Source organism: Aspergillus versicolor, assembly GCF_001890125.1.
Source record: "Aspergillus versicolor CBS 583.65 unplaced genomic scaffold ASPVEscaffold_9, whole genome shotgun sequence".
Classification (NCBI taxonomy): domain Eukaryota; kingdom Fungi; phylum Ascomycota; class Eurotiomycetes; order Eurotiales; family Aspergillaceae; genus Aspergillus; species Aspergillus versicolor.
The window spans coordinates 660,534-685,071 of record NW_024467532.1 but is presented as its reverse complement, the minus strand read 5'-3'; the positions used below and the strand labels follow the sequence as shown (position 1 = coordinate 685,071).

The window sequence follows — 24,538 nt, the reverse complement described above, 5'->3', positions numbered from 1 at the left end:
GGTGTAAAACGCGCACACAATAAACGTAAGGGACACGCAAACAGCTTTTCCTGCACCTATCCCCGTGACCGGCACTTGCATATTAAACTCGTCACTTGCAGATTCGGGGTTCTATTGGTACTTCCCTATTAATCGTATCGGCGGGACGGGGTATTTCGGTCCACTTATTTACTTATACACTGCCGCCTATTGGGGTAGGGACCTGAACGCCTCCTTCACTATCCTGGCGTCATGCACCGTAGACATGCCAACCTTCATATTGTCTGCAGCCGCCACTGTGATCATGCATACTGGTGCTAATACCAGCCCATGCTCCACATTCGATAAGTAGTTTCATTAATTACACCTATACCTGGCAGTATTTCATCGATCACAATCAGTCATTAGTTATATCATTATAGAATCCCATATGAGCAGCGTTAGGCTCTAGATTCCGCCGTATAATCGTCGTTTTGCGGCGTTGGAAGCTCAGCAGGGTGTTCTGGGCGACCTACACACATTTGGTTGTTAACGAATATGTTCAAAGTTATAGGCTGGTGGTGAGAAGAGGTCGAGGCAGTCAGAACATACCATTCATTTCATAGACCGGCCAACTTCCTGCCTCAGCTGTGGAGTGGGAGCCCGGAACCCCTAGTTCTGCTGGGGTGGGCAGACTGCCCTTGCCCGAGAGTTCACTTTGCTCCTGCTTCTTTTCCTGCTTTTGGTCCTGAAGGCTGGAGTTCCCCCTAGTTTTACGGCACCGTTGAAGCCAAAAGGTTGCCCCAATGGCAAGGACTACCGCGACGAGACCGAGAAGACCACCGATGAGACCACCGCCCCAGGGTGGAAAGTTACTAGAGGAACCCGCAGTTGTGGTGTTATCATTTGTTGCATTGTCTTTATCGGGATACCAGGTTGCGATGGTTTTGTTGTATTCGACGGCAAAGACGTCTCTAAGAGAAGTGTTTGTCCAGGATACAGGCGATGCGGTCCTTTATTTACTAAAGAAGATCTAGCAAGCTCAGGATCTTCAATAACAGAAAGATAAGACTATACAGGCTACTAAGGTACTTAAAGAAGAAGAAAAGCTTCACTAGATATACTAGAAGAAGAGAAGTAATATTAAACTAAAGAACGGCAGCGAATTCAGGTATTTAATAAAGAGTAATACCTCTGCCAGAATAAGAAGAAAAAATATAAGAAAGAGGAGGCTTGTATAGCTAAAGAGGCGGAGAAGCAGCTTTAAAATAGCTTTAAAATAACCTAAAAGGGCAGAAAAAGGCACCAGCAACTCTCAAACTAAAAAATATACATGAAAAAGCGCCTCCAGATACTAAAGTTATTAGTAAGGCCTCTCCAACAGTAAACCGCTGAGGATGTCAGATGATAGATCCACCTCCCACAACGATTTTTAGATTAAAAAAAAAATATGAATAGCTTTATTTAGTACTCTAATATTTAATACATTTCTTATTTCTATATAAATTACTTTAATTATGTTGAAAAGCTTTATTTTTTATCTTGTGGTGGGAGTAAAAATCGGGCGTCAGGTGGGACCGGGCGTCAGCTGATCAGCGACGGTAGACCAGCCTCGGGCAGCCAGATTTTAACAATTAGATGGGCTTTAGTAACCTATATTGAAATCATCACATTCTCATAATTCCCACTATTCGATGTTGCTTCCAACCTAACAATTCACCTTTGACAAGAAATCCCAAAGACTTGGAGACCCTGAGGTGAGACAAGTTGTTGAGATTCCCCCCCAACGCATTGTAAGACAATCCCCACACGGGCCAAGTACAAGGAGTAATAAACTATAAATCCCGAGTACTTCCACTAAAAAATACAGAACTCTATCAGTGGATCAAAATAATAAACCACAAAATGCCTGTTGGAGGTTGCTTTTGCGGAAACATCCGCATCGAATCCAGTGCCCAGCCTGTTACCAGTGTCAGTTTATCATTCTTGTTTCAGCTTTTTTTGCACTATATCATTATTATCCGAGTCTGTTATTTGTTTTGAGCTTACAATAAACCAGGCCCTCTGCCACTGCATCGACTGCCGAAAACTGACCGGAACTCTGTTCACATACAGCTTCGTCTTCAAAAGGGCCGATATCACCATCAAGGGGAAGCCAAAAGAGATCGCGAAATCGTCTGATAGCGGGAACAGAATCAAGAATTATTTCTGTCCTGATTGCGGTGCGCAGATACTTACTCAACTTGCATACTCATATTGACCGTATTTCGCAGGAACGCCGGTCTATGGATTCAAGATCAAGCCTTCTGGAGAAGAAGATGATATTCTAATTGTCCGGGCGGGGTTATTTGATGATATGGAGCTGTTGAATGAGCAGAGGCCTGTGGCTGAGTTGTATATTAAGGGCAGAGTGGACTGGGTGTGCCCTCTGGAAGGGACGCAGCAGTTTGAGGGGATGTTGCCGATGCCGTTGTAATGGCTAGAATAGATTTTCTTATGGGAATGGTAACAAATAGGTCTCTACTAACGTGTTTACACCTACTGTGTCGTATTATGGCTCTGCATTTAGAGTTATACTTTCTTACTCGAATTTAAGCTTTAACCACCACACGGCACTACCTTGCTTTCTTAGTTGATAAGCTAAATGAGCTTCTATCCTAATGTTTATTACTCAAATTATAGTTTTAGATATCCGTATATCCCATAATACATCATGAATTCGAACGCGAAGACGTTAAGAGAGTCCCACCTATATGTTTCAAATCCTCCTGGCCACAAATCTGACTCGTGGAAATCTGAGTCGTACTCCTCGTCCCTTCCAGCCCAGGCTCAACCCCAACCTCCAGCCACCAAAAGTCATCTGTTTCTTCCTGGCCACTCCGGGTTCGGGTTACCCCATTCATATTCATGCCCATGTCCATCCTCGATAGCGGCAAATCGCTGGCCGCCCTGGATCCTGATTCCTCATTTCCGGACCCGCGGAAGAATCGGAATAGGGAGCGCACCGTAACGAGGCTGCCTGCTGTGATTCCTAGGCTTGCTTCGACGTTGGACCAGATTGAGATGTCCGTTGTTGCGTCTGAAATCTGTCAGTTTGGTTTTCCTATAACCGGTTGGTCTGATGGACTCACATAGAAAGTCGTCATCCTTATAATAGTGGAGGTAGGGAATGCGAATAATCACGGCAGTACTGGCACTATTGCGGTAATAATTAGTTACTTGGGTCAAAAAAAGAGAAAAGACCAAACTCACATGCAACCCAACCCCAAAATCGCAGCTAGCGCAGCCTTGGTCCTAAAATTCATCTGCAATTTCCACACAAGCGCTATCGGCAGCAGAGCCAAAATAAAGTCGCAAATCACCGCCGTGACACTGTAAAGGTAGGCAACACCCTCGAGGTAGTTGAGATTAATACAGGTCCCCGAGCTCGTGAACCGGTGCCAAAAGTACGAGACTGGGTGGCATTGCAGGATTAAGGTGAACCAGAAGGCAAGTCCGACGACTACCGAGACTCCGACGACAGTCCATATAATGGCTTGGTGGACTCTTGATATCGTTAGGCGGAGGAGGGTCAAGGCAATGGACATCTTGGCGATGACGCAGGTGAAGACGTAGCTGGCTTGTCCTAGCCACCACCACTGGTATGTGTAAGAAATAGGTAACGAACGGTGGGGGGGAAAAGAGTATTAGGAGTCGTACGAATAGTGCCTTTTCAACGCCCGGAATATCGTCGATAAGGTCTTCCATCCTTCGACCAATTCCATAGAAGGAACCCGTGATTCCACATATCGCGAAGACGATATTCAACGCCTGTATATCGCCATCATAAATTAGCCAAAATTGAAGAGAACCGTAAGAGCCGGCATGTCACTATACCATCGCAAGCACCATCAGGGAGTCATCCCACCCAAACGCCCTCACCAGCCTCAACCGAGCAAAACATCTCAGAGAAACAGCAACAAAAGACAAGGCGAGAAACACGACTGTGACAACAAAGATAGAGATGCTCCGCCCTTTAAGCTCGCCCATGTTCCGACCGTCAAGCCGACGCCGACAAGCTAGCTAGCTGGCTCTCCTGAGAAAAAGGGATGGGCCGTCAACGGTCATCAAAATAGCGCAAGGCAGGTACTGTATAATGGTCCCTTGGCCTCATCTCCAACAGTTCGCCTGCCTCCAATGCAACCCAAAACGAAGGGACGACTCGCCAGGAGTGCAAAAATTCAAGGAGAAGATGAAGGAGGGAAAAGCAAGCATTATCCACAGGGATGATTTGACGCGTGCGAGCAGAGCGGTTTAAAGACTATTGCAAATTGACTTCAAGTAGTGCCAAACTTTGCTGCAGAACCCCCCGCACTGACGCGTGTGGTCCAGAGCCTCGGGTTCAGTCTGCAGCACAACAGTCTCGTGAAGAGTGACAGCAGTGGCGGCACCAGACTGCTTTAGTACTTGATAGCGGGTCCTGCAGCCAATAGTGGTGTTCAGTCCTCGACCAGGAAGAGTATGGATGAGCTGTGGAGCAGTCGGAGTCGCGTTGCAAGAACGGTCAGGGTTCAATTGGGTGGCATGGATGCCATAAAAATTGGGCTGGTCCACATGGAGAAGATAATTGTGCGGGATCGTTAAATGTGTGGGATGCGGGGTGTTCAGAAGCTCGTAGTTTGGGGTTCGAATCCCAACTGGAGAGAGAGAGGGAGAGACAGGGTTTCCGATGGGTTCCGATGTTCCATTCCATTTCCGGGGTGCTTAAAAGGAACTATAGCATAAAAGAGTAAATGGAAGAGAATGAGCGAACAAGGCGGTCATTCATTTAATATATTACCTATTCTTTTCACTGTCTCAAAAGTCTAATTGGTATCAATTTCCTCTCAGTTTCGAGACAGTGCTAGTCAAACATAAACAAATCAAGGATTGGGAAAGGCTCGTCCCAAGTCTACTCACCCAAAGAAAGGCCCGTTAGCTTCCAGTATTAAGCGACTAAGCAAGTTCCAAGTCTCCAACTTACAGCGGTATCCAGAAAAGTAGGAAAATCCAAGCCCCCAGTCCCAGCAGTCCTGCCGTCAATAGGGTTACCACTCGTGCTCGGCGCAAACCCTGCGGCGGAATTATTATCAGTCGGCTCAGGAAGGATGATCTGCGTAAGCTGCGCGATCCTCTTCTGCTCCCGGCGCACGTCCCTTGCAGCGTCAGCGCAACCTGCTTCGTCGAACATCTGGGCTGCTTGGTGCAGAGCGGTGACGGATTCTCCGCATTGGAGATACTGGTGCGCTGCAGGGATTGCTTTTAGTATGAAGCTGATTGCCTGATAGGTTGGGACGCCTTTGTAATCCTGCATCAGGTAATTAGACATGTGAACGGCTCGCCTTGGAGGATTGTAACGAGAAGAGAGCATACTAGTGTATACCGAAGTCGCCGCCGGAAGTAATCGGACTCGAATTGGGTTCCAATGAGCAGGGATGCGTTGTCGAGTGCCTTTTGGAGGAATTCTAGTCGGTTCGTGTCGGTGAATTTGCTGGCTGATTCTGGCTCCATTCCGTGGAGTGCGGCCCCGTTGATGAAGCTATAGCAGCGCAGATTAGTTTGAGCCCGATACTATGGATATTATGCAGGTAAATACATTTTCAGAAATGCATACGATATCAGAAGCCCGTTCCGGTAGGGGGGTTGAGTAAGGTGCTGGCATTGGGCTCCACTTGTACTGTTTATCTGGCAGAACCACTGGTCAACCTTCTGGTCGAATGACCGCAGAAGGTCTATTTCTGCCTGTCTGAGTGGATTAAGCTGCAGTTGGGCCTTTGGAAATTGTGCTTTGGCGTCGGCTAGCAAGATTATTGAGTTAGTCCTCGAAATAAGCGTAAACGATAGGTCTTAACCATACCAGCTATAGAGAAACCCGAGATGTAGGCGCAAATCCGATAGTCAACTGGCTGGCAGTATGATGAGCGAAGGAGATTGTTGGCCAGTGGGAGATATTCTCTCATCTTGTTAATCACGAACGGCCGACTCAGATTTAACCTGTAAAGATCAATCAGGAAAGGTTCGTTTACAAGGGCTGCCTTTGTCCCAGAAAGCGTACGTCAAATCAAAGCAGCACAGGGTAAACCACGTTCTTGCGCGGTGAACAAGGCTGGCCGTGTGTTCAATAGTATCATCTCCCAGTTGTAGTGCAGCAACATTCAGCCCCAATTCTGCAGAGAGTGAGGCTACATAGCCCCAGAGTCTTGTTCGACCAGTCCATGCACTCAGAAGCATCACCGCTATAACGGACTGAATGTCCGGGGTTGCACCGACAAACGTCTTCTTGATCAGCTCATCCATTTCAGCTAGGTATGCTGGGTATTTTGTATGTCGAATTGCACGAGCAGATATTGCGCAGATGAAAGTTGACATCAGACCATGGCGTCTTGCAACGCGCTGAGGTGGGTAGATCTGGTCGTCGACAAAGGCAACGATTTCCCGGCAGTTGTTGTAAAAGCTTATCCGGGTTAGCTATGCCATCGAAATATCGAGCGGTGTTGCTGTTCTTACAAGTCGTAGAGCTCCTCCCACTCGCTCTCGCTCACTATGCCCCGTGCGACGACATCTCCTTCACCGGGTGTATCCGAGCCTGTCGTGGCGCTTTGAGTCGAAGAACCTGGGTTGTTTTGTGAACTCTGCTGCACTGCAGCAGATAATTGAGACACGGTATTTTGTATCTCTCGCATCTGCGCTTCATGACGGGCCTCCATACTCTCCAGTCGCTGCTCGAGGAGTGCCAGTGTCTCACTGCATCCATGATGAGCACTTGTCGAGCAGTGGGAGCAAAATACTAACCCAAGACTACTTTCTTTATTTTCATCTACATTTGAAGGCCCTGAAGTACTGCGAATTGGTTTCGGGGCAACGAAAACGCATTCTGCTCTGCTCGTTCTGCATCGTTGGCAGGGGATCTGGCTTGGGCCTCCGCATTTGAGCTTCTTCTTGCGACAGCGCAGACAGGCTGACAGCGATCTATATCCTTTATTAGTATTATTTCAGGTGTAGAAAGATGGTCTAACCTATTTGCCTCGGCCATTGCACGAGGGGAGTTGGAGAAGCTGGACCTGCCACCTTCACTCGATTAATGAATATCTCGGAATTGTACCGCAGTCGGCCCGGCCGAGACCCGAAGTGGTGAAGGCAGTTGTGAATTTCGCCTAGTCATTTCAGTGCTTTAGAAAAAGAGTGAGCTTTCCAGTTCTGCTTTAGCTATATTGCAATGAGGATCACTCTCTGTAAGTCAGGTGGTCAGGTTGTGAGGTGGGATTCTGGATAGCTTCGATGCGTCTCAGTGAATAACACATTCACGGCCGGTCCGACCGAAGTGAGACCAGCGAACAGACATCATTTCTGGGCAAGTAGCGGAATTAGTTCACGTATAATCTGCATCTGCTGTGTTCACATTAACAGGTCTTTTATTGTCTATCAAGTGCTCGTTGCTGGCACAAAGAGTTTCCGCCCCGGATTCAAAGATGATTACAGACGAAGAACAACAGTGTGACAAGGAGCGATCCCAGTCTGGGGTCATCCAGCAACAGGTTATAGAAGATCCAGGTCTATCGACGTGGAAAGATGACCCTCGCAATCCATACAACTGGCCAGCGGTGAGTGCCCAATTTAGTCTTACGAGAGTCCAGTTCTAATAGTTACCATGCAGGCAAAGAAGAACCCGATCTTTTGCGTGCTCTTGATGACTATCTTGAGCAGTTGCATTGGAAGCTCGCTGCCCAGCAATGGGATTCCCTTTATAATGAAAGAATTCGGCGTCGAGTCGCAGTCGCAAAAGGCCCTGCCCAATTCATGTTACTTGATAGGTGCGTGCAGAAAGGAACTGAACAAATGGCTCTTGTGTACTAACTGCTGCAGGTTATGTGTTTGGTGAGCTTCCATTCCAATTTTACGCATTTACTAAACTAACCATCCAAAGGCCCCCTTGTATGGGCTCCCATGAGTGAGCAACAAGGCCGCCGGTACCTCACCATAGGGACATTCTTCCTTTTCACCATATTCACCATGGCATGCGGTCTCTCCAGGAACTGGGCGACCCTGCTAGTGCTGAGACTCATATCTGGAATCTTCGCCAGTGGTCCCATTGCTGTCGTGACGGGTGTGCTCGCAGACATTTTCCAAGACCCCAGGACTCGAGGGCGCGCGGTGGCACTTTATATGGTGGTATGTTTGCATCCCATTAAATCAGGAGACTTGATACTAACCATGATGACAGGCTACCTCATTTGGCCCGCTACTGGGCCCCATCATATCAGGCTTTGCATCACCGAGATTAGGCTGGCGGTGGTCCTTCTGGATAGCTACGATGCTAGCTGCGGCGACACTACTCCCTCTCCTCTTCCTCCCAGAAACACACGGGAAACTGCTTCGCCAGAAATATCAAGGGCCTGATAACTCCGCACCCCAGACCAGACAGAAGGGTGATAGACGAAAGTACATGAAAACCGTCCTGCTACGCCCGCTCCACATGCTCCTCTTCGAACCTATTGTTACCTCCTCATCCGCCTACCTGGCTCTCGTGTACGGCATCTTCTACATGTCCTTCCAAGCATACCCTATAATCTTCCAAGACATCTACAAAATGTCCCCCGGTATCTGCGGCCTCGCGTACCTCCCCATCGGCCTTGGGTGTCTCCTCTTTCTCCCTGTCTTCTGGCTCTATGATAACTACCTCCTCTACTTGGAACGTGTGGGCAATACATGGTACCACAAGAATAGGGAGGGATGTCGACGGCTTCCACTCGCTTGCCTTGGAGGCCCTCTATTTGCAGCCTCGCTCTTCTGGCTAGGCTGGTCGGCGAGTGACAGGGTTTCATTTGCGGCGCCCATGATGGCCGGCGTACCGTTTGGATTTGGATTTATCTGTATTTTTATTGCAATGCTGTAAGTTCCTGCCCTTCACCCTCGTTTACGATTCAAACTAAAACTGACTTATTTTGAAGGAACGTTCTCACAGACTCATACGAGATCTACGCCGCATCCGCAAACGCTGCTTCGAGCTGCTCGCGCAGTCTCCTGGCAACGGTTCTTCCTCTTGCTACGACGCCGATGTTCACCAACCTCGGGGTCCCTGGTGCGTGCAGTCTGCTTGGTGGGCTTAGTGCGCTGATGTCTGTGATTCCGTTTATCTTTATTTGGAAAGGGAAGGAAATTAAACAGCGGTCGAAGTTCTGCAACATGTTGAAGGAAGAGAAAAGTCGAGCTCAGTCAAACTAGACTACGTAGAAAAGTTGAGGATTGTATGTAGTATGTGCTTATTAGATTGTATTTATTAATAGCAGTTACCAAGTATATTTCCACCCCGGAGCCAATCCACAGTTCTTCCTGGTATAATGGGCATCAGTCGTAGGGAAAATCCCCAACTTCTCCCTCGCCTCCTGCCTCTTCCTCTCCTTCTCCCGACTTTTCCTGTTCCTCCGCGGCTCAACAAACCACCCTACACCCCTATGGCACGCATACCCAATAACAGCACACATAAACTTCCACCCAGGCCCAGGCTTAACGGTATGAACAAGCTCATCAAACAGCCCACAACACTCTGCCTTCAACACACCAACCCGAACCGCCTTAACCCTCCACCCCCCACACCCCCAAACCCCACCACAGTGCACCTCATCATCCATCCTCGTCTCCCACATCCGACTCCCGTACTCGTCCACAGTCATACATGTGTAAATTCGCCGACAACACCCGGTCTTCTGTCCATGCACAAAGATCATGTAGTCGATGCTCCTTGCGAGCCCGCGGCCTTGCTTGGGATTATACCCGGAGGAGCTTAACGGCTGGTTTAATCGGAGGCCCTTCCGATACCGCCCGACTGAGACGGTGTAGTCCTCGCCTACCAGTGAGGCTGGGAGGTATTTTATCAGTCCGCCCATGTACGACCTTGGATGTGGGAGTTGGAGGGACATGCTGAGATGAGTACCCGGTTTGGGGGTAGTGTTGTAATCGTCGTATGACATTTTGCTGTTACTAGCTAACTTAGACTAGTCCCGAGCTGTGTTTAGTAGGAAGTAAGTATACTAAGCAGTGCTGATAGGATAGCAAGATGGCGAATTCAAGACCATGGTGAAGGCTACCCTATCAGTTCTATTTATGTCCTTGCTTGGCTCTCTACCGTCCTTGTGGTTGTGCATAGCTTTGCTAGTCACGGCTGGGTGAATGTGAACAGGCTAGCTTAGTCACTACTCAATCTATGGTTTGTTATCGTAGAGGTAATAGACCTGTTAGTGACTTTAATTAGTATAAAGATAACTTGTGAGGCAAAATAGCAGCTACTAGGGTGCTCATCGGCAGGTACTTAGTTAGGGTAGCTTCGCAACAAAGACGTAAACTATACGAATGGGCAGGTCTAGACCGAGTGCTATACTCGCTGCGAATTTCTTTTCCCTACCAGCTCCTTCATCAACTATCGCAATACATTCTTAACTTGCTCGGGCAAGTGCACGATAGTTGACACCCGAATATCCGTTTGACCTTGCTAGGTAGAGCCACAACTGGGAAGTTGCGGCAGATTTCAGAAGAAGGAAGGTACGACTGTCGATTGTATTATAACTAGGGAAGGGGCAATCGTCCATCGCACTTGCCTTGCAAGTTATTATAAAGAGGAAGCCGCGACCCTAACTTAGAAGCTAAAAGGAAAGATCAAATACTAATCCAAGACAGTATAACGATCACTCCCATGCGCGTTCATGGCACTTCTTCAAGGTACATTAAACCTTATTGCCAAGTTAGAAATGAAGCATAAGACAAATAAATGTTCTAAAAAGTAAAAAAATGAAAAATAAAGGTCGTGCAGGGATTCGAACCCTGGATACCGGTAGACTAAAGGCATCACTTCAAAAACCGGTGTGATAACCACTACACTACACAACCGTAGATCTGATTAGTCACTCTGGCTTAGATCTCATATCCGGCAACAGAGTGTACAAGACCATAGCAACAAAACATACTCCGTAGTCACCAAAGGAATGGAAGCAATATTGAGCTCGTAATATTATGCGTAAACCGGTGTATATTTGGGATATATTCTTCATATCATATAGCTACTGAGATTGGGAGTGACCAACTTACTATGTGGATAAAATCCGAATATTTTCGCGATAGCGTATAGTTATATATATTTCAGAAGCCAACAACCTAAATAGGACACCCTGCATACTGAGTTATGAAGCCGTACAATTTCAAAGTATTTAGCTAAACCAGGTCAGAGACTTATACCGTGACAAGTATCCTGCCTCATGTATGTGTAAATTGACAGCCTTGTCCGCCCATGAATTCCGAAACAACATGAACAAGGAACGCCAATACTCACGATAAATTCAGTTAACTCGAGAATAAAGAGCAAACCACGCACTCATCATCTTCCCCTCACTGTAACAACAGTCAAACGCCCATCGTCCCGAATAGCTTTTGCTACCATAGAGAGAAACAAACACAGCATATTGAGGTATATAGGTATATAAGCCCATAATCCCAAACCGGCTTAGAACTTCCCTACCAAACAACCAGCCCTCTCAATCTACCTCATTACCAAAACACATCTAGACAATTTCCATCCCTCCACCGAAAGAATGTCCCACCACCGGATCATAGAACTATTCGACGAAAGCACCAACCAAGAACAAGATGAGCACCTGTCCCTGCTTTCCGGAATGGAAGACCTCTCTCTTCTATCTCAACAAGAACAACCCCAAACCCCAAGCGAAGATTACACAGTGTATATCGGCCGGCCCCACAAGCCGTACTTCGACATCAACGATCGGTATACCCTTATAGTCCCCAGATGGAGCGGGGTTCGTGGGAACATGCTCATCCTACATGGAACGATGACGCACACCTGTATGTGGATATGGATTTCTGAAAGACAGGACGAGGAGAGTGGGGAGGTTGTGCTTAAGAAGGGGGTGGCGAGATTCTTGCGGTGCCCGTATCGATGTGATACGCTGGTTGAGAAGAAAGAGGTGGGGGTGCTTAGGGCTGCGGAGTGTGAGAGGTTTGATCGGATTGTTGAAGAGACGTCGGCGTGCAAGGGGACGACTTTTGTGTTTGAGGTTCTGGAGGCTTGTTCTGGGGAAGGGGTGCTTGGGGAGGAGGGTGTGAGGAATGCTTTTTTTGACTTGAGGGTGTCTAGTATGCGTTTTTAGGTGTTGGTGGAGAATATATCAATGTTTCTTTCTATTCAGTCTGGCTTGGGCCCTCAGATAAAATGGTATAACCGTACGCATGTGGTATTGAAAAAGGTAGATAGATGTATAGGGATATTAGTGCCTACTCAGGCTCCTGTCCACTCCACTTGCCCCTCAAGCCGTTAACATCAACCCCACACTGGTCAGCTTTCTTGACAATCGCCTTCGCCTTCTCCGCCACAGGAACATCAATCATCTTGCCATCAAGCGTCCACGCACCCCTTCCCTGCTTCGCTGCCTTCTCGTCGGCAATCACAACCCTCACAGCCCAGTTGACTTCTTCTTCATCTGGCCCGTAGATCCGCTGGGCCGTTTCAACCTGCGATGGGTGGATGCACTGTTTCCCGTTGAAACCTAGGCCTCGGCCGCCGCGGCATTCTTCCTCCAAGACCTCAGACGATTTGTAGTTTGTGCAGACGAGGTCGATTGTGGAGGGGAGGTTGGCGGCGCGGGCGGCAGTGGCAATTGCAGAGCGCGCGAAGAGGAATTCGGTCAGGGCCGGGGTACGGGTGAGGCTGAGGTCGAGCGCGAAATCTTCCGCTGCAAATATTAGGCCCTGTAGGAGGGGTGTTGCAGAGGTGATTTGGGTGAGGTTTGTGAGAGATTTGGCGGACTCGACGAGAGCGAGAAGGGAGATTGGCGTTCTGTCTTGGGATTGGGCTTGTTGGGAAAGGGTGTGGTTGATTACATCGCTGACGAAGGTGAGGTCTGACGCGGAGTTGACTTTGGGGATCACGATTGTCGAGAGGTTAGGTGATTTAAGCTGGTTTGTTAGTTATATGGCTTGCGGCTATTGGTATATGAGACGTACGACTTCAGTTAGATCTGCGAGAGCGAGGCCGCTGTCGACAGAGTTGATGCGCACGGCGCGTTCGCGGATGCTTGCGGGCGAGGGCTCATCAAGAGCTCTCCGCACGAGGGAGCGAGCTTCGGCTTTCTTGTGTGGAGTGACGCTGTCTTCGAGATCGTAGGCGACACAGTCGGCCGTGAGAGACCGCGACTTATCGATGAAGCGCTGCGACGAGCCGGGGACTGTGCTGATTAGTACTGATCCTGGGGGTCGGAAATGCGGGGAGAGCTGTCAACACACTGTAAAGAAGAGCGCGGCGAAGTGTGTTTCTCGCAGCCATTGTCGCTTATTTGTTTGTAACACACAATTGTGTGTTTGTATAAAGGAATTGAGGGTCAGATGGAGGAGGGATGAAAGTGGACCAGAAGGTTGAAGATATACCCTGTCCCTCGGTGACGATGCGCGGAGAATGAGGAGCATAAAGCCGTCTTCCGGCTGTCGCGGTTCACGCCGGTGAGGTCATCAGGGTGGCTTCAACCATGTGCCGGCTACACACCGTAGCGGGTAACTGAGCTTAAATCCATGACTAGCTTCCATTATTTTAATCTTCCGGGGCAATGATAGAGCACGTTCTCCAGCATGTTCCTCGTGGCTGCGGTGCCTGATCGTCAATGCCGCGACAGCGTTATTCTGCCGTCTCCCACCGCCTTCAGGTGAACACGCAACGGGTCGTCTCTTGATCAACCGTTTCACCTTCGCAGACAACGAGGGCAACGGCAATTTGCCAGCAAAAGACAGGACCTGACCCCAGCATCGCATACCTGGCATCTTGCAGTCGAACGTGACACTCTTATCTTATACGCCAATATGGAGCAGCAACCACTCCAACCGCAGCCCCAACAGGGAGACCTGAACTGGCGACTCAGTGCACACCCCATCACCCTCCTCATATTCCTAGGATTCCGTCTGGGTGCGCTGTTGATGTATTTGTTCGGTGTTCTCTTCATTAATAACTTGTACGTTGAACCTGCGGGTGCAAGCTACCTAGCCACTACGACAGCTTCTAACCATAAATACAGCATCCTGATCTTCATCCTCACCCTGCTCCTCCTCTCCGCGGACTTTTACTACCTCAAGAACATCGCCGGCCGCCGCCTTGTCGGTTTGCGCTGGTGGAACGAAGTCAACACCGCCTCCGGCGACTCGCACTGGGTCTTTGAGTCCGCAGACCCAAACACCCGCACCATCACTGCAACAGACAAGCGCTTCTTCTGGCTGAGTCTCTACGTGGCTCCTGCGTTGTGGATTGCCCTGGGAATTCTGGCTATTGTTCGGCTGAACAGTGTGATTTGGTTGACTTGCATTGGTGAGTGGACTCGACCTCTGAGACTGACAAACAACATCAGATTATCACTAACACTCTCCTTACCTAGCTATCGCCCTTGTCCTGACGATCACGAATACGACTGCGTTCTCTCGATGTGACCGTTTCAGCCAGGCCTCGACATTCGCGAACAGCGCATTCGGCGGTGCGATTGTCAGCAATCTTGCTGGGGGCTTGATGGGGAGGCTCTTCCGCTAGATTGTGGCTTGTTAGTGGAGTTAGATTATAACTAGTCTCGTCGTGGAATTGTGGACTGAATCTTTTGAATTTGTTCAATGCAACGCCGCTGTACTATACAATGAACACAGACCTTTTGGATATTCGCATCGCGTGGTATACACCAAACGGTTGAATTATTTGCAAGACGAGCACCACTGAAGTATCCTTCACGATGCCATCGTCAGTGTATTTGGGCTGTGCTGGTCGCAGTTCGTGTCTACAAATATAGTCTTGGTATCCAGGTCTCTATTCTAGCTCATAGTAATGGGTATGACGAACATGTCTACAACAAACCGAGATAGAACGAAATCGAAAACAAAGTCAGCACCTAGCCTAGTAGCTCGCTTAGGGGATATCTCAATCAAACCATATCATATAAACGGAACCCGCCTCGCTTGAACAAACCTAACACCAACAAGGTAAATAAAAAAAAAAAAAAAAAAAAAACGGAAAAAAGAAACCAGACTAGAGACCAAACAAAGGCCCCAAAAACTCCTCCAACTCACTCGCCCACTCCTGCATAGAATGGCCCGCCATTTCCGCAGTAGCGCCGAATCTTTCCAATGAAGTTGCACCGCCATCACCATCACCCGCATTTGAATCTACATCTGCATCTCTGCCATCACAGGCTGTAATTGCCGCACCCGGAATATTAACACCAGGCCCAGAACCACGCAAAGATAAAGGTAAAGAGACCTCCTGCTGCGGATTCTGAGACCCGCTCTCGGAACTAGGCGTTGCAGCACTTGCATTTCCTAGAATCGTATACTGCATTTGCGCGGGCGATTCGATAAGGTTTATATCCATATTTGGCCTCGCAGGAGCAGCAGATGCGGAGCAGTTACTCGGCTGGCGATGGATGTCCAGACGGCGGAGGAGAGTTGAGAGGCTTTCGAGGGTGAACTGGCGACAGTCGCCGATTGTGGAGGCGTAGTCCATTGCGACGGAGAGGCGGAGGGAGATGTTGGCGAGACGGATGATTTCTGCTGTGGTGAGGGGTGTTAAGTCGATGGAGCCGTCTGGTTGGGTGATTGTGGTTTTGTATGGATGCTGGTGCTGGGGTTCTTTGGTGGTGGACGTGGCGTCATAGGCTGATATTGTGAGTCTGACGACATGCGGGAGGGATTGGGAGAGGGTGTCTAGGCCGAATCGGTTGCTGTGGTCGTTGTCTAGATCTGTATAGGAGCTGAGGGGGGTAGGGATGGCTGGTTGGGAGGTGGAAGTAGTCTGTTCGTCGAGGTTGTCGCCGTGAAGCCAGAGGATGCTTAGGGCGTGCTGTACGAGAGTGAGCCATCTGGTTGTGACAGGAAGGAAGTGGAGGACGTTGTTTGTAGTGAACCACTGGACTTCGTTGTTTGTTTTTGAGACCAGGCTGTGAAGGCCGCGTAGATATACCTTGCGGCCGGCCGAGTCGCTCAGTCTGGGGGAGGACAAAGTGCAGTAGCAGTCAGAGAGATGCATCACAGCGAGGCGGTTCAACACGGCCAGGAGAGCTCCTCTACGTAAAGTCTTGTCAATGTATGTAGGACAAAGTCTAGTCTTTTTTCAGGCACGTACATGTAGAACAAGGAAGTGAGGTGGATGTTGACTGCCACAGCCAGGTTCTTGTGGGTTTCTTCATGCCCTAACAGGACGCAATACTCCTCCTCCCAAGAGGATAGCCGTGAATATGCCTGCCAGCTGAGAGCCCTCTCCTTGTTTATACAGACCTGCGGCCCTACAAGGTCGGGAAAGTACTCTGTAGACATGACCAAGGGCGTCAATATAGACACGAGTCGGCACTGGCTGACAAAGACTTGGTACAGAACTTCCCTCATAGAATGGCTATAGAAGCTGGAATCCCCCTCCCAAAGCTCGTCTATAGTTAAGTGCTCTGTCTTTGAAGGGTCGAATTGGTCGAGAGTGATAACAAGCGGGCGACGGGGCGCAAGTGCCAAGATGCGATCTCGCAAAACGCAGCACCACCATAGACGCTTGATATCAGACTCACTTACTTCTCGACGACCCTGCTGCAGCTGGTTTCGGTGAGTGTTCACTCGCCGCGTATGCTGCACCGCAATAGCTAGCCATGTCTCGTTGCATAGAGGGTCTGCAGGGTCCAAATGGTAAGCAAGTAGCAGCGTCGCTTGCGCAATATGGAATGGGTCCTTTTCTACTCCAAAGTCATATAATGACTGGAAATCAGTTAGGGGAGAAGACTACTGGACGAGGACGCTACTACCTTGGCTGTTTTATAAAGCGAGTGCCTCAGGTGTGCAACGGAAGCATGTCCAGTATCCTTGACACACTGCATAGGAATGTGCTATACAGACTGGGTCAGCGATAAGTTTAAGGCTAGAGTTATGGAGTTTGTACACAGGCTGCAGCGAAGAGCATCGACCGGAAGACCAGCAGCGAAAAGGGTTTTTGATAGAGACTGCCGTGGCGGAATTCGCTTTCCTTGACAATAGGGAAGCAAGGGTGAATGTGTAGGAAATAGCACTGAAGCAAGATGTCGATGGTCGCTTTTTTGGGGAGAGTGAGTGCTTGCTGGCTGGTCAAGTATGCTACATCGGTTGGAGGAAGCCATCTCGTCTCTGGAAACACAGGAGGTGGCCAGGCATTGTGAATCGAGCCAGACCTGGTGTGATAGTCTGGGAACTTTGCATTGTTGGCTACAAGAGCAAGGCTGGTATCCTGGGTAGCTGTGCCTGCCTCTACGTTGTGCGTCTTCCGCGGGCGCTTCAGATTCACCGTGACACACCGATCATTATCGAGGCGGCAGTTGGTACAAGGCGCTCCGCTGACAGTCACATCGCAGCGGATTTTGCGCCGTCGACAGGTTGTACAGGCGACGGCAGAGCGGCGGGTACGGAGAGGCAGGGCAGCTGTCTGGGGCGGAGGGCGCTGGCTCCCATGGGCGAACATTGTGCATCTGGACGGATCTGGACGGACCTGGACGGATTTGGACCGATACGAAGAGCAGCAGAAATAAGGAGAAGCGCCAGACAACGACCAGAAGTACCAACAGGCAAGAGTTTTGTCATTGGCCGCTCGGATCGATCCGCGGCGTCTCTTCTTTGTCTGCTTGGCCGGCGCGACTCTCATGAATCACCATTTGCTGCGGGGACTGGGCGCAGATGCAAGCCGCAGATTCCACGGATCTCGTTGGACAGGGGTCGATGCTTGAAAGAAAGCGATTGTCGGCGCCATGTCACTCTCGAGTGAACACGAGCCATCTTGAGCTCATTAGTGGCAATATTTCTCCTGGAGAGCGCGGACAGGAAGCTAGAGCGCCACTCTGCGACTATTGATAGAGTCTGGCCTTGACCCCGCGGCGAGCCTTGCGTTAAGAGCCGGACTCAAAGTACCGTTACATGAAAGAGCCACAATTTTGAAGCCGGGATTTGCTAATTGTATGGCTTACTTGCTGGTGTTATAGCCAGGTGTCTGCACTTGGTTACGCTTCAACGCCGAGACGCATCTTGCAAGGATACCCAAGCTCAATCCTCATCCAACCCAACACTCGGTATTTGGGCAGACTGTCGTATCCGAAAGCAACTCGACAGTGCCGACGATTGGGTTCCATCTCGTCGGGTTGTCCTGGGCCCACGTGATGGTGAAGTGACCATATCCCCTACCGCTGCCATCTGTTCCCCTCCTTTTACTCAAGTACTATCGTTAATTGATCATTGACCGTGGGTCGACACTGGCAATATGCTCCCCGGCTATTCTTCTACGCCCCAGACGGAGCCGTCGACACAAGACCGGCAACCACAACCCCCCAATGAGCCACCACGCCCCAGACTGCCGCCTAGGAGAGCCACCCAAGCTTGTCTGGTGTGCAGGCAGCGCCGGGTCAGATGTGATGTCTCGTTTAAAGAAGGCGACTGTACCAACTGTATGCTGGACAGGCTGGAGTGCATAGTTGTCAGCTCCAAACGGCGTGCCCGACGAAATCCCAACGAGAAGACACCAGCTTCATCATCTAGCAACCAGTCCAGGGCCGGTAATGAGAGCCCGCGGAACTTGGAGCAAGACGGCATTCAAAAATCCCGAGTGCGTCGAGAAAACGACCTGGTTATCCACTATACCGAGAGGACCTACCTAGACAGCTATCGGGATTCCGCTCTAGAAACCAGCCAGAATAATCGAAGCGAGGCCCGCCTGCCTGGATATATCAAATCTTTTGACGTTAAAAGGAGCGAGGATCTGGAGTTTCTACGACAGCGGGCTGTCTTTGAGCTCCTTCCTCTAGAGCTTGCACACATAATTTTGGCTCGGTATGAAGAACTCGTCTATCCAGTGCTACCTATTCTGGATGTTGCGGACTTCCGCAGTGCGCTACTTGGTAAATCAGGATATGAGATATCCCTTCTTCTGTACCACGCTGTAATGGTTATGGGGTTGAACTGTACGGAGAGTGAAGCTGTTCTACAGCTCTCGCACACGACAAAGGGGGAACTGAGAAGCGCGTCGTATGAAAAGGCCAAGGTGGGTGACCTAAAATCCTAGAGAGGATGATGCCCAAGATACCGAAGATGACACTTGGAATTTTACGGTTTAGGTATTGTTTGATATTGGGGTTGAGCAGGACAGCATGGTCCTTTGCCAGGCTTGCCTGTTGCTGGCGGACCGCGACTTCTATACCGATGTAAAAGACGCGTCATACTGGGTTGGTAATGCCATCGTGCATGCCAACATCCTCGGTCTCTATAGAGCAATAGAGACTGCCCCTGGGAGTTGGAATACCACAAAGGTTTTATGGTGGTGCGTCGTTATCAAGGAATGCGATGTCTCTACCTATGTGAACTATGCACCTCGCGTTTCGCCGTTTACCTCGCCAATGCTCACCTTGGGTGATTTCGGCGTCGAGGGCGATGTCAACATGGATAGCGGCAAAGATAGCAGCCCTTTGGACTCGCCCGCGGCCAAACTTGCCGCTATCTACATCATCAGAGCAAAGCGTTCCTGCCAGGTATACCTGGTTAAGCGCCAGATGTACGAAGAAGTCCAACCGTGGAATGGACAGACGAGCAAATCTACACAGCGAGCCATGCGACAGGAGATGCTTTCGCAGCTCCACTCCTGGGAATCGGATACACCTCGCGAACTGCGGAGTGAAACGCTCCAACACGAATTCGATTCCAGCCTTGTAGGTGTAACCTGCGCCTCGGCAATGGCGGAAATCGTCTACTGGTCGGCGTATTTCTTTGTATACATGCCCGACGTCAGATTCCACGTAAAATACACCAAGGGGATTGAAGTCGTGGTTGACCCAGAAGGCCGGCCCATCTTACGCCATGCAGCCAGCCAGATAGTTACAGTTCTCGAGCGACTTTTGGCTCTTAACATGGGTCAATCGCTTACCGCATCACATGGATGGCACCTTGGGATGGCTGCATTTGCCCTGCTCCAAGACACTCAAGCTATCGATCCAGTAATCAGAGACAACAGCCTTCGCAAAATGGAGGTCTGCCATCGGGCTGCGCATGCGCTAACAGAGACATATCCCCTTCTCAGCCAGGTTACCCTGGGGTTTAAGCCAGCAGAATGGCAGCCACATGGATCCCAACCCAAAACAGAGACCCCTGCTAGCAACCACCCAACCGACGGTGACAATGAGCGCGGGCCTAGATGGCAGTCTCAAGACGAAGCTACCGAACAGACTTATGCCATGAATAGTCGCCTGCATAGCAGGTATGCTGAAAAGCATAGATGCCAAGTCGATGATGTCCTTGGCTGGGTTTCGCTGGGATAATCTCACTATTAATCCTTAAATATACAAAGACGACGCAGAGATATCAAGCGGTCCCATGAAACCGCGAAGCCTTATTTCCTCATCTTGAAAACCAAATGTAGCGGGTTCGGCGTCGCTGTGAAATAATCGCGCGACTGGAGGAGATCTGACCCGTCCTCTCCAGGCGCAAAGGCGATATCAAACTTGGTAATGAGACGAGCCGTCAACAGGCGCATCTCCATCAGGGCCAGATTCTTGCCGATGCAGTTGAAGGGACCAGTCGAGAACGGAATAAATGCGTCTTTGTTCTTGATCAGCTCTGGGCGGGTTGAGAAGCGCTCTGGGATGAATTCGTCTGCATTGACGAAATGCGATTCATCTACACAATCAGCATCGTCCACTTCTTATAAGGGATATAACTTACCACGCCCCATGGCGTAAAAGTTCACGAGAACCGTTGTATTGCCTGGAATCCAGGTCTCGCCCACGAATGCTCCCTCCGGCGGCGCCTTGCGATACAGCCCACTCGGCACAACAGGATGCAGTCTCAGTGTCTCATTAATGCAGGCATTAAGCAACGGCGCAGCCTGGATACTGCGCGCATCGATTTCCCCTCCTCCAACCAGCCCCTCAATCTCCTCCCTCAACCGCTCCAGCAAACCCTTCTCCTTCACAATATGATAGAACAGAAACACCATCGCCGACGACGTCGTATCACTACCCGCAATAATCACCAGCCGACTCTCAAAATACAGCTTCCTCAGCGCCGTCTCCCTCTCCTCACTACCAACTTTCCCAGGGGCACCAAACCTGGCATTAAAATCCTCAATCAGGAAATGCGTAATATCAGGCTCCGCCTGTTTCCCCTGAACCGCCATCCTATCCTTCATCTGGCCCGCGGCATACTCAATAAACTTCTTCGTCTTCGTCTGCGCCCCAGGCACACACAGGAACAAGAACCGCGACAGCCACGGTGGAATCACCATCCCCAGCGACACCTGCGCAGAGGTAAGCAGGTCAATCACCCAATGGCCCGAAGCGGACTGCAGCATCTGGAAGGACTGCCCGAACGCAAGATCGCCCATGACGTCGAAGCTCCAGTAGTTGAACCACTGTGTTACGTTGACAGACTCACCATCACGATCACCGTCTGCGTCTGCGTCTGCGTCTGCGGCGAACCCTTCGAATTGTTCAATCAGGGCGTCGTTGTACTGCTTCAGTCGCACTTCATACCCGCGCAGCGCACGCTCGCTAAACGCCGGACTCCACACCCTTCTGCGCGGATCATGGCCCGCGCGATCCCGCGCCGTGAAGAGCGAGTAGAACGGGTGTGTGATGCTATACCAGGGCGCCTTGACGAATTTGGAGGTTCCGGATAGTGCAACCTTTACGACGTCTGCGTCGGAGATGGAGAGGTCGTTGGGACCCGTGCGGATGAATTTGCTGGCATGTTTTTGGTGCAGGGTGTGTAGTTGTAGGTAGAGGTTTTTGGGGCCGGCGACGCGCGTAGTCAGAAAGAGGGTGGAGAGGCGGGAGAGGGGGATGCCTGGGAATTTGTTGAGCGGGTTTAGGAGGAGGCGGTAGGTTGTTAGGCTTGTGTAGAGGGAGGCGAGGTAGGTTGTTGTTAGGGTGCTGGTGGTGTAGAGGGCTGAAGAGAGGGGGAGGGTTGGGTCGAGGAGGATTTGCAGTATGGCTATAACGGTGAAGAGGACGAGTAGGGCCTGCAGGTGCCGGTGTGGAAAGAGGTGGTGTTCGCCGTGGTGGTAGTAGAATGTGTATGTTGAGAGGCCGAGAAGGGCGGCGGCGAGGTGAGTCTGGAGAGTCATTGCCATATTGCCGTTGTATGGATTGCAAATGCAAGAGCCTGTGTGGCTCTGGGGGTATTAATACTCGACTCCAATTGAGGGGAAGGACCTGGTCGCTTACTGTGGAGACTAGCATGTGCTTGACTGCGTTTGAAGGCTTTGAAGCGTTTTGGATTGATGCTTGGTTGATTAGTTCGGACCCCGCAGGCCAGAAAGTCGCCGTGGTATTAAATCGCCGGCCAGTCGTATTTAATAGTGCTACTCTGTATATCTGATAAAGAGAGCAAGAACGAGAGTACTTAACACTCAATTCCTATACTCACAGATCTATACCTAAATCGAGTAACAGGTATACCACATCCAAACACACTAACTACCGTCTACCGTCTTTGAGCAATACAATCACAACCTCCCCTTTTTTACTACTGCTCCATCTCTCAACTCCCTCACAAGCCCCCAAACATTCTCCGCCGTCGGCCAAGCCATCGCCCCAAACTCCCTCGCCGACGCACTACTCGCCTGGCGCAGCGCATACCGCGCCGCAATCCCCTGCATGATCACCGCGCCCCTAAACCCGGCAAAGGCCCGTCCCCAGGATAAATCCGGCCGGACATCGTACCCCGATTCTGACGCGTATAGCGATACGCATTCATCTAATGTTGGCAGCCCCCGTCTCTGATCTTGGTCCCCAGGGGTATTGGTATTGGTATTGGTATTGGCAGGTGGTGAAGGACTCCGCAGGTTAAGACTCGACTCGGCACCATCCACGCCCCAAGTATGCGGAAGAAACGGCGCAAAGAGACTAACGACGTCCGAGAGCGGGTGTCCCAGCGTAGCCATTTCCCAATCCAGGACGCCGATGACGTGGGGGAGGGTTTTGTGGAAGATTAGGTTGTCGATTTTAAAGTCCCCGTGGACGAGTGTTGTTCTGTCCTTTGGACGGCCACTGTTTTCCTTGCTGTTGTTGTTGTCGCTGAAAAAAGCGCTTAGCTCGTCGAGGTGTGGAAGGGGTCCGATGGGATTCCCGGTTTCGATGTCCCTTGTTAGGGCTTGGTGGTGCGCGAGAGAGGTGAAGGTGCGGATTTGCCGCGTGTAGAAGCCCGAGTGTTTGCCGAAGGAGGACAAGTTTAGGGATGGCGAGGTGTAGGGGATGCTGTGCAGGGTTGAGAGGGTGTGTATTGCAGAGCGCCACCTTTATCAATTTATTAGATTGGCATTGAAAAAGTAGGGTAGGCAGGCATACATCTCGTTCCTCTCTTGTGAAGTAACCCCCGGCATGCCAGGGTCTGTAAAGACGCGTCCGTCTAGGAACTCCATGATATAGAATGCCGTCCCGATAACAGTCGCGTCTTCGCAGAGGACGTGCACCTTTGGAACGGGGACGTCTGTATCTCGCAGCGCATGGAGGATGCGGTGCTCGCGCTCGACCTGGTGGGCTGTTTTCGAGAGCAGTTTGCCTGGTGGTTTCTTGCGTAGGACATAGCGCCTTTCCTGTCCTTGGCTGGTTCCTGGAGACGTGAGGAGATATGTAGGGTTTGATTGTCCAAAGCCAAACTGCGGTTGGTATATTAGTAGGTAGGACGATACTTGAGTAACTTGACGCACCTGCTTCACGTCCAGCGGGGTGGCGATCTCAGGGACATGGTCCTGGACATACTTGTTCAGTTTTTGGATGTCGATTGGCTGTCGCACGGGTCCGGCCATTTTTGTGCATTGCGATGGTGAGTGTTGAGAGTTGAGTATTAAAGAATTAAGGCCGGCTACCCCTCAGTGTCTACCGAGGATGCACAGCCGTCAGCTCCGAAGCGGGGGTGTCTGATTTCACGAGGTAGCTCGTGTAGGATATTCCTCTATTTCAAATAAAGTTGGATCTGCCATTAAATAATTGTACACTCCTTGTGAAGGTTTAATGTTTTAATGTCCAAGGACTGCGGGGAAGCTGACGCGGGGCGAGTCTGCCAGTGACGGATATAGTGGCAAGTTCCGAAACCGAACCTGAAACCCGACTAAACAACTCAGTAACCAGACCCAGTCAACTGACAAATACAATTCCACAAAGAGCCAGATGCAGCAGCTGCAAAAGTTGTAGCAGTGCACTCGGGAGGGGAGCAGTGACAGCCCGAGGCCCCTCCGGCTAGGGCTAGCATGCCCGACCAGCCCTTCAGTCCCTCAGTGGCTCTAACGCCTAGAAGCTAACCGGTGCTAACTGAGGCTAACTGAGGCTAACTGATGCTAATGGGTTGGTCCACTTGCCGCGGTGACAGAAACAGCTGTTAGTTGTTGTTCAGAGTCCAGATTCAGACTGTTGGAAATTAGTGCAGATATGACTGCATGAAATAGTATGGCATAGTATTACTTATAAATTAACAACCTAAGCCACATTGTAGACTGCATACCTGGAAGCTGCGTCGAGCTGCGTGGAGAGGAGCATTAGCTGCATTTGGCACGGCT

General features: G+C 50.2%; 12 protein-coding genes and 1 non-coding gene across 13 annotated transcripts; 6 read left to right on the top strand and 7 right to left on the bottom strand.

Moving 5' to 3' along the window:
• The first annotated feature begins 1,626 nt into the window (after window positions 1–1,626).
• On the top strand, window positions 1,627–2,494 carry ASPVEDRAFT_45114 (GFA family protein). Its single transcript, XM_040813212.1, has 4 exons — window positions 1,627–1,715; window positions 1,829–1,929; window positions 2,018–2,180; window positions 2,232–2,494. The coding sequence occupies exons 2-4, from the start codon at window positions 1,864–1,866 to the stop codon at window positions 2,432–2,434; spliced, it is 432 nt and encodes a 143-aa protein (XP_040671376.1). The 5' UTR covers window positions 1,627–1,715; window positions 1,829–1,863; the 3' UTR covers window positions 2,435–2,494.
• Window positions 2,495–2,669: 175 nt separating this feature from the next.
• ASPVEDRAFT_55451 (uncharacterized protein) lies at window positions 2,670–3,987 on the bottom strand (the record flags this gene model as incomplete). Its single annotated transcript, XM_040815078.1, has 5 exons — window positions 2,670–3,037; window positions 3,090–3,154; window positions 3,211–3,596; window positions 3,658–3,768; window positions 3,835–3,987. 5 exons carry the CDS (start codon window positions 3,985–3,987, stop codon window positions 2,670–2,672), a joined length of 1,083 nt encoding a protein of 360 aa, XP_040671375.1.
• Window positions 3,988–4,413: 426 nt separating this feature from the next.
• On the bottom strand, window positions 4,414–5,562 carry ASPVEDRAFT_860506 (uncharacterized protein). The gene is made up of 3 exons (XM_040817773.1): window positions 5,350–5,562; window positions 4,961–5,284; window positions 4,414–4,888 (listed from the first exon to the last, which is right to left on the bottom strand). Exons 1-3 carry the CDS (start codon window positions 5,485–5,487, stop codon window positions 4,841–4,843), a joined length of 510 nt encoding a protein of 169 aa, XP_040671374.1. The 5' UTR covers window positions 5,488–5,562; the 3' UTR covers window positions 4,414–4,840.
• Window positions 5,563–7,291: 1,729 nt separating this feature from the next.
• Window positions 7,292–9,198, top strand: ASPVEDRAFT_153797 (MFS transporter; the record flags this gene model as incomplete). The annotated part of the gene is made up of 6 exons (XM_040808368.1): window positions 7,292–7,577; window positions 7,631–7,787; window positions 7,840–7,851; window positions 7,901–8,145; window positions 8,198–8,865; window positions 8,925–9,198. Exons 1-6 carry the CDS (start codon window positions 7,446–7,448, stop codon window positions 9,196–9,198), a joined length of 1,488 nt encoding a protein of 495 aa, XP_040671373.1. The 5' UTR covers window positions 7,292–7,445.
• Window positions 9,199–9,234: 36 nt separating this feature from the next.
• On the top strand, window positions 9,235–9,865 carry ASPVEDRAFT_45113 (uncharacterized protein). The gene has a single exon (XM_040813211.1). It carries the CDS (start codon window positions 9,315–9,317, stop codon window positions 9,759–9,761), a length of 447 nt encoding a protein of 148 aa, XP_040671372.1. The 5' UTR covers window positions 9,235–9,314; the 3' UTR covers window positions 9,762–9,865.
• Window positions 9,866–10,769: 904 nt separating this feature from the next.
• Window positions 10,770–10,857, bottom strand: ASPVEDRAFT_t118. Its single transcript has one exon. It is a non-coding gene; the product is annotated as a tRNA-Gln (tRNA).
• A 698-nt stretch (window positions 10,858–11,555) lies between these two features.
• ASPVEDRAFT_86953 (uncharacterized protein) lies at window positions 11,556–12,128 on the top strand (the record flags this gene model as incomplete). Its single annotated transcript, XM_040817945.1, has 1 exon — window positions 11,556–12,128. The coding sequence occupies one exon, from the start codon at window positions 11,556–11,558 to the stop codon at window positions 12,126–12,128; it is 573 nt and encodes a 190-aa protein (XP_040671371.1).
• Window positions 12,129–12,190: 62 nt separating this feature from the next.
• ASPVEDRAFT_860230 (HpcH/HpaI aldolase/citrate lyase family protein) lies at window positions 12,191–13,708 on the bottom strand. The gene is made up of 3 exons (XM_040817770.1): window positions 13,261–13,708; window positions 12,982–13,202; window positions 12,191–12,933 (listed from the first exon to the last, which is right to left on the bottom strand). The coding sequence occupies exons 1-3, from the start codon at window positions 13,298–13,300 to the stop codon at window positions 12,253–12,255; spliced, it is 942 nt and encodes a 313-aa protein (XP_040671370.1). The 5' UTR covers window positions 13,301–13,708; the 3' UTR covers window positions 12,191–12,252.
• Window positions 13,530–15,010, top strand: ASPVEDRAFT_45111 (DUF846 domain-containing protein). Its single transcript, XM_040813210.1, has 3 exons — window positions 13,530–13,976; window positions 14,040–14,326; window positions 14,394–15,010. Exons 1-3 carry the CDS (start codon window positions 13,828–13,830, stop codon window positions 14,540–14,542), a joined length of 585 nt encoding a protein of 194 aa, XP_040671369.1. The 5' UTR covers window positions 13,530–13,827; the 3' UTR covers window positions 14,543–15,010.
• A 13-nt stretch (window positions 15,011–15,023) lies between these two features.
• Window positions 15,024–17,564, bottom strand: ASPVEDRAFT_45110 (uncharacterized protein). The gene is made up of 4 exons (XM_040813209.1): window positions 16,919–17,564; window positions 16,785–16,865; window positions 16,121–16,737; window positions 15,024–16,061 (listed from the first exon to the last, which is right to left on the bottom strand). Exons 1-4 carry the CDS (start codon window positions 17,468–17,470, stop codon window positions 15,029–15,031), a joined length of 2,283 nt encoding a protein of 760 aa, XP_040671368.1. The 5' UTR covers window positions 17,471–17,564; the 3' UTR covers window positions 15,024–15,028.
• Window positions 17,565–18,259: 695 nt separating this feature from the next.
• ASPVEDRAFT_86949 (uncharacterized protein) lies at window positions 18,260–20,303 on the top strand (the record flags this gene model as incomplete). The annotated part of the gene is made up of 2 exons (XM_040817944.1): window positions 18,260–19,036; window positions 19,110–20,303. 2 exons carry the CDS (start codon window positions 18,260–18,262, stop codon window positions 20,301–20,303), a joined length of 1,971 nt encoding a protein of 656 aa, XP_040671367.1.
• A 71-nt stretch (window positions 20,304–20,374) lies between these two features.
• ASPVEDRAFT_138741 (cytochrome P450) lies at window positions 20,375–22,108 on the bottom strand (the record flags this gene model as incomplete). Its single annotated transcript, XM_040807517.1, has 2 exons — window positions 20,375–20,661; window positions 20,707–22,108. The coding sequence occupies 2 exons, from the start codon at window positions 22,106–22,108 to the stop codon at window positions 20,375–20,377; spliced, it is 1,689 nt and encodes a 562-aa protein (XP_040671366.1).
• Window positions 22,109–22,489: 381 nt separating this feature from the next.
• Window positions 22,490–23,791, bottom strand: ASPVEDRAFT_55447 (phosphotransferase family protein; the record flags this gene model as incomplete). The annotated part of the gene is made up of 3 exons (XM_040815077.1): window positions 22,490–23,279; window positions 23,331–23,641; window positions 23,693–23,791. 3 exons carry the CDS (start codon window positions 23,789–23,791, stop codon window positions 22,490–22,492), a joined length of 1,200 nt encoding a protein of 399 aa, XP_040671365.1.
• Between the last annotated feature and the right edge of the window lie 747 nt (window positions 23,792–24,538).